This window comes from Bufo bufo, chromosome 4, assembly GCF_905171765.1.
Source record: "Bufo bufo chromosome 4, aBufBuf1.1, whole genome shotgun sequence".
Classification (NCBI taxonomy): Eukaryota; Metazoa; Chordata; class Amphibia; order Anura; family Bufonidae; genus Bufo; species Bufo bufo.
This window is the reverse complement of record NC_053392.1, coordinates 604,736,179-604,740,807: the sequence shown is the minus strand read 5'-3', so window position 1 is coordinate 604,740,807 and position 4,629 is coordinate 604,736,179. Positions and strand designations below refer to the sequence as shown.

The 4,629-nt window shown below is 39.7% G+C and overlaps 1 protein-coding gene across 1 annotated transcript; it reads left to right on the top strand.

The window, feature by feature from the left end:
- The first annotated feature begins 321 nt into the window (after positions 1-321).
- On the top strand, positions 322-4,224 carry LEFTY1 (left-right determination factor 1). The gene is made up of 4 exons (XM_040430579.1): positions 322-658; positions 984-1,227; positions 1,494-1,733; positions 3,624-4,224. The coding sequence occupies exons 1-4, from the start codon at positions 382-384 to the stop codon at positions 3,961-3,963; spliced, it is 1,101 nt and encodes a 366-aa protein (XP_040286513.1). The 5' UTR covers positions 322-381; the 3' UTR covers positions 3,964-4,224.
- Positions 4,225-4,629: the final 405 nt, after the last annotated feature.

Sequence of the window (4,629 nt, the reverse complement as noted above, 5' to 3'; positions counted from 1 at the left end):
ATTAAAAATTCGCCTTTAAAAAAAAAAATTAATTAAATAAACATAATAAGTTATTAACATACAGCCAACACATAAAAGTTATAAGAAGTCATTTTAATGCTCCACTGCTCAAAACAGTCCTAATTATTAGTGTATTTCTTGTCTGAAGATTAAGCTAAGAAAAGTGTCAGACTCTTAATGGGGGTGACGTTGTCCTGTTGTCTTAGCTCTGCTTCTTCTTTTACATTATTGGCTCTCACAGCAGGGCGCCCTTTGGTCTCCTCATAAAAGGAACCACTTTGGCAGCTCTCCATCAGAAATCTTGTGGTGAAGCAAGGAAAGGAACGAGAAGACATCACATCCTCCTTACATCTTGGACTTTTTCTCTTTGGTTAGAGAATTATGAACACCCATCTGGTTATGAAGCTCATCTGGTTCCTCGGTGCCTTCCTTGTATCCACAGCCAGTGGTTTTACTCCTGACGCCCTCAAAAACGCCATGCTAAAGAAACTGAACCTAAAGGAGGTGCCCAGGCTGGTGAAGAGAGACATTGACAATCTGGTGGTCCCAAGACACATCCAGAGCAAGTACATCTCCATGCTCCAAAAGCATAAGGAGAGGACAAGGAGGGCTCTACCCAGCTTGGCTGGCATCCTTAGGGGCATCCCAGGCAATGCAGGTAGGTTCATGTTATCTTTTTCTGGAAATTATTGATATCTCTTAATGTCTGATAGTACCGTGGAGTAGTGTGTAATGCGTTGGGGTGGTGCACCAGACAGGACTCTGTTTACTGTCTGAGATACCAATTCATTACACAGTATATAGACATTGTTATGTAAGTTGCTGAAGTCTTTCATATCCCCATCCAGACTGTTGAACCTTGGATGATGTATGTTTCGTATGTTAATGATGTGTTGATGGCTGTAATAATTACGTGACCCTCCCTGGTTGACCACCGGGACCCTTGAGCAATTACTAAAGGGCTATCTTCTAATTCCTTATAGATATCTCTGGCGACGTGCTATACGCAGATGTCAACAAGCAGACCTTAGCGTTCGGGATGGTGTCCAGGATACCCCAAAACAGTGAAGTGACTATGGCGGAACTGAAACTCTTCAAGTTGCCCCCCACTGCCAAGGGGTTGCCTGACAGACGCATCCAAAGACCGGTCAACAATGCCAGGGTCAGTGTCTACTATGTGGAGATGATGAAAGATGGAAGCAACAAGACATCACTGGTGGACTCCAGGTAATGCATTTTTCAGTAATGAGCAACTGGGGTGATATGAGCAGTAATACAATGAGACCTCTCCAACAGACCACCTAATTGAGAAGATCACACCCTTTATCTGGACCAGATGTCCAGTCTATAGACCATGCATTCTGGCCATCTTGAGAAGACTTTCCCTGAAGAAGGCCACTGTTTATGAATGGCTCTATGTTGTCATGTAGATATACTTTTATATTTTGTCATACATTTGTAATTAAAGGGATGCTTTTTGCGTACATTTTCAGACTTGTGCCCATTGTGGAATCGGGCTGGAGGAGTTTTGACGTCACCCATGCCGTGCACTACTGGATGAGAAGCCATGGGCAATCCAACATGCATCTGGAAATCAGGGTGGATGGAGAGAGACATGGGAATTACGCTGCTGAGATGGCAAAACAGGTCCAATTCACTACCCAAAATCCATCTGACAATGCGGTGGGCAAACCGGAGCTGGTTCTGTACACGCTCAACCTAGACGACCACGGGTAGGTTCTCATGTCAAGCTTTTAGTCTCACTGATGTATGATTATTATTAGTATTAGGCGTCTTTCACCCGACCGTATGGGTTTTTCAGTGTTTTGCGGGTCCGTTTTTCACGGATCCGTTGTTCCGTTTTTTGTTTCCGTTTCTGTTCCATTTTTCCGTATGGCATATACAGTATACAGTAATTACATAGAAAAAATTGGGCTGGACATAACATTTTCAATAGATGGTTCCGCAAAAACGGAACGGATACGGAAGACATACGGATGCATTTCCGTATGTGTTCAGTTTTTTTGCGGACCTATTGACTTGAATGGAGCCACGGAACGTGATTTGTGGGCAATAAGGGCAATAATAGGACATGTTCTATCTTTCAACGGAACTGAAAAATGGAAATACGGAAACGGAACGTTTTTTTGCTGAACTATTGAAATGAATGCTTCCGTATAGGGGTCCGTATACGGACCGCAAAAAACCTGCCCATAAACGGGAAAAAAAAAACGGTTGTGTGAAAGAGGCCTTAGTGGTATAATAGTATTAGTAGTAGCATAAGAGTAGAAATAGTAGTAAAGTAAAAGCATTCCTAGTTGTAATATAGTAGTAGAAGTAGAGCAGGTTACATAATTGCAGAAGTGATAGCAATATTATAGTAGATGTAGAAGTAGTAATATAATAGACATAATAGTAATACCTGTAGTAATATTATACCTTTAATAGCGTAACTGACGATATTATAGTAGATGCAATAATGTAATATACAATAATAGGAGAAGTAATAGTAATATAATAGTACCAATGGTAGTACTAATAAAATAGAAGTAGTAAAATAATAATAATGATAATAATAATAATTAAAAAGTAATAGGAATACCAGTAGTAATATAATAGCACCAATAGTAGTAGAATTAATCAAGTAGAAGTAGTAAAATCATAGTATTAGTAGTAGTAATATAATAGTAGTAGTAGTATAATAGTACCAAACGTAGTACAGTTAATAAAGTAGAAGTACTAAAATCATAGTATTAGTAGTGGTAATAATAATATAATAGTAGCAGTAGTTGTAAAGTAATAGTAGTAGTAATATAATAGCACCAACAGTGGTAGAATTAATATAGTAGCAGTAGTAAAATTATAGTATTAGTAGTAGTAATATAATAATAGCAGTAGTAGTAATATAATAGTAGAATATAATAGTAATAACAGTAGTAAAAGTTAATAAATAAATAATTGTAGTGAAATAACAGAATCAATAGTAATACAGTTGTAATTATAATAGTAAAAGTTACTAGAACAGCAGTAGTGATAGTAAAATACCAGCACAGGTGTGACGCCACCACACAATTGTAATGTACATAACAATACAAAAAAGCCCCATGAGCATCTCAATATACAAAAGCACAAAGACATGAAATGCATAATAGTCCTTTAGTGTCTCCAGTCGTAAGAGGCAGTCATCCAAATGTGGGGTAAACATGAAACATTTACCATTTCTAAGACTTTATAAATGGATAAGACACCTCCTCTCCATAATGACCTGAAGAGGATCTTCATTCCTTTATGTATTCCTCCCTTCTTCCCATATGAAAATAGGTTAACAATTCTGTGTAGTGTAATAAAGGAGTAAAATCCACATAAAAAATAAATGATAAAAATAATAAAAATAACGAAAATAGAAAAACTGATATTGAAATATACTACTACGACCACTACTACTACTAAATAATATAAAGATTCTGCAATTAATAATATAATATACCGCTTATAATAATTCTGATACTACAGTATTAATGCTGCCACTAGTAAATATAACTGATACTACACTTAATACTTCTATAATACCCCATACAGGTGAGCATCATTCTCATTCTCACCCTTCTTTCCCTATATTTTAGTGCTCGTGGCGACTGCTCCGCTCCAGCCACCAAGAAAGACAACACCTGCTGCAGAGAAGAATATTTCATCAACTTCCGGGAGCTCACGTGGACTCAGTACTGGATCATTGAGCCGGCGGGTTACAACGCCTACCACTGCACCGGAGGCTGCCGCCAGCCCCACCCTTCGACCGTAAAATACAGCTATGGGGAGAGGATCTGCGCCGTAGTGGAAAGCTCCCCCTTGCCGGTCATGTACTTAGTCAAGAAGGGCGACTACACGGAAATAGAAGTGGCGGAGTTCCCTAATATGATCGTGGAGAGGTGCGGTTGCACAGCGGACAATATCTCCATCATCTAGCGGCGCACGTCTCTTGCCGATCCGCGCACAGTACTTAACGATGTCGGATGTATGTCTACATCCTGAACTTCCCCACGGCTGGCAAACTCTGCTGGAAAAAGTGACCAGACACAGGAACTCTACTGTCCCAGACGTATGTTCACAGTCTTAGGAATGTTAATCGTGGCCGTGTAGAAGCACTTACCTGTACATAGTTCCTGCATATTTATCGTTGACGCTCAGAGAGATCAATGTGATTTTTTTTTCAGTCTTGTATGTTCATTTCGACAGACTTTCCACGTCTGGACTGGAGTTAATAAATGACATTATTACATAGCTGTTCATATTTTGTATCCACAGACAAGTGTGTACTTTCTCTGCAGTGCCTCCGCAGGTGAAATGAAGCATGACACAGTTCTTATTGAAATCAATGGGTTGTCCATGTAAAGCATGGACATGCCGGGTCCTCCAGAACAAGAGACACTCTTTGTAATGGTTGAGGGTTGTCAATAGAGGACCCCCCCTTAAATTTTAATTTTTTTTTGTAAAACAGATGCCCCGTTCCTTCTACTTCCCAAATAGTGGGAATATTCTGTCTTCAGCTGAGTGACCTGAGACAGACTGGTTGCTAGGAATGTGGCCACCTGCCGAAACTGTTGTTAGGCATGTGTCCCTAGCAACCGATCC

Bases quoted from the DNA above. Each gene is read 5' to 3' on its own strand.
- LEFTY1 (XM_040430579.1), top strand. From the start codon at position 382: ATGAACACCCATCTGGTTATGAAGCTCATCTGGTTCCTCGGTGCCTTC. The intron at 659-983 runs GTAGGTTCATGT...AATTCCTTATAG, and splicing joins GGGCATCCCAGGCAATGCAG to ATATCTCTGGCGACGTGCTA. The intron at 1,734-3,623 runs GTAGGTTCTCAT...CCTATATTTTAG, and splicing joins CTCAACCTAGACGACCACGG to TGCTCGTGGCGACTGCTCCG.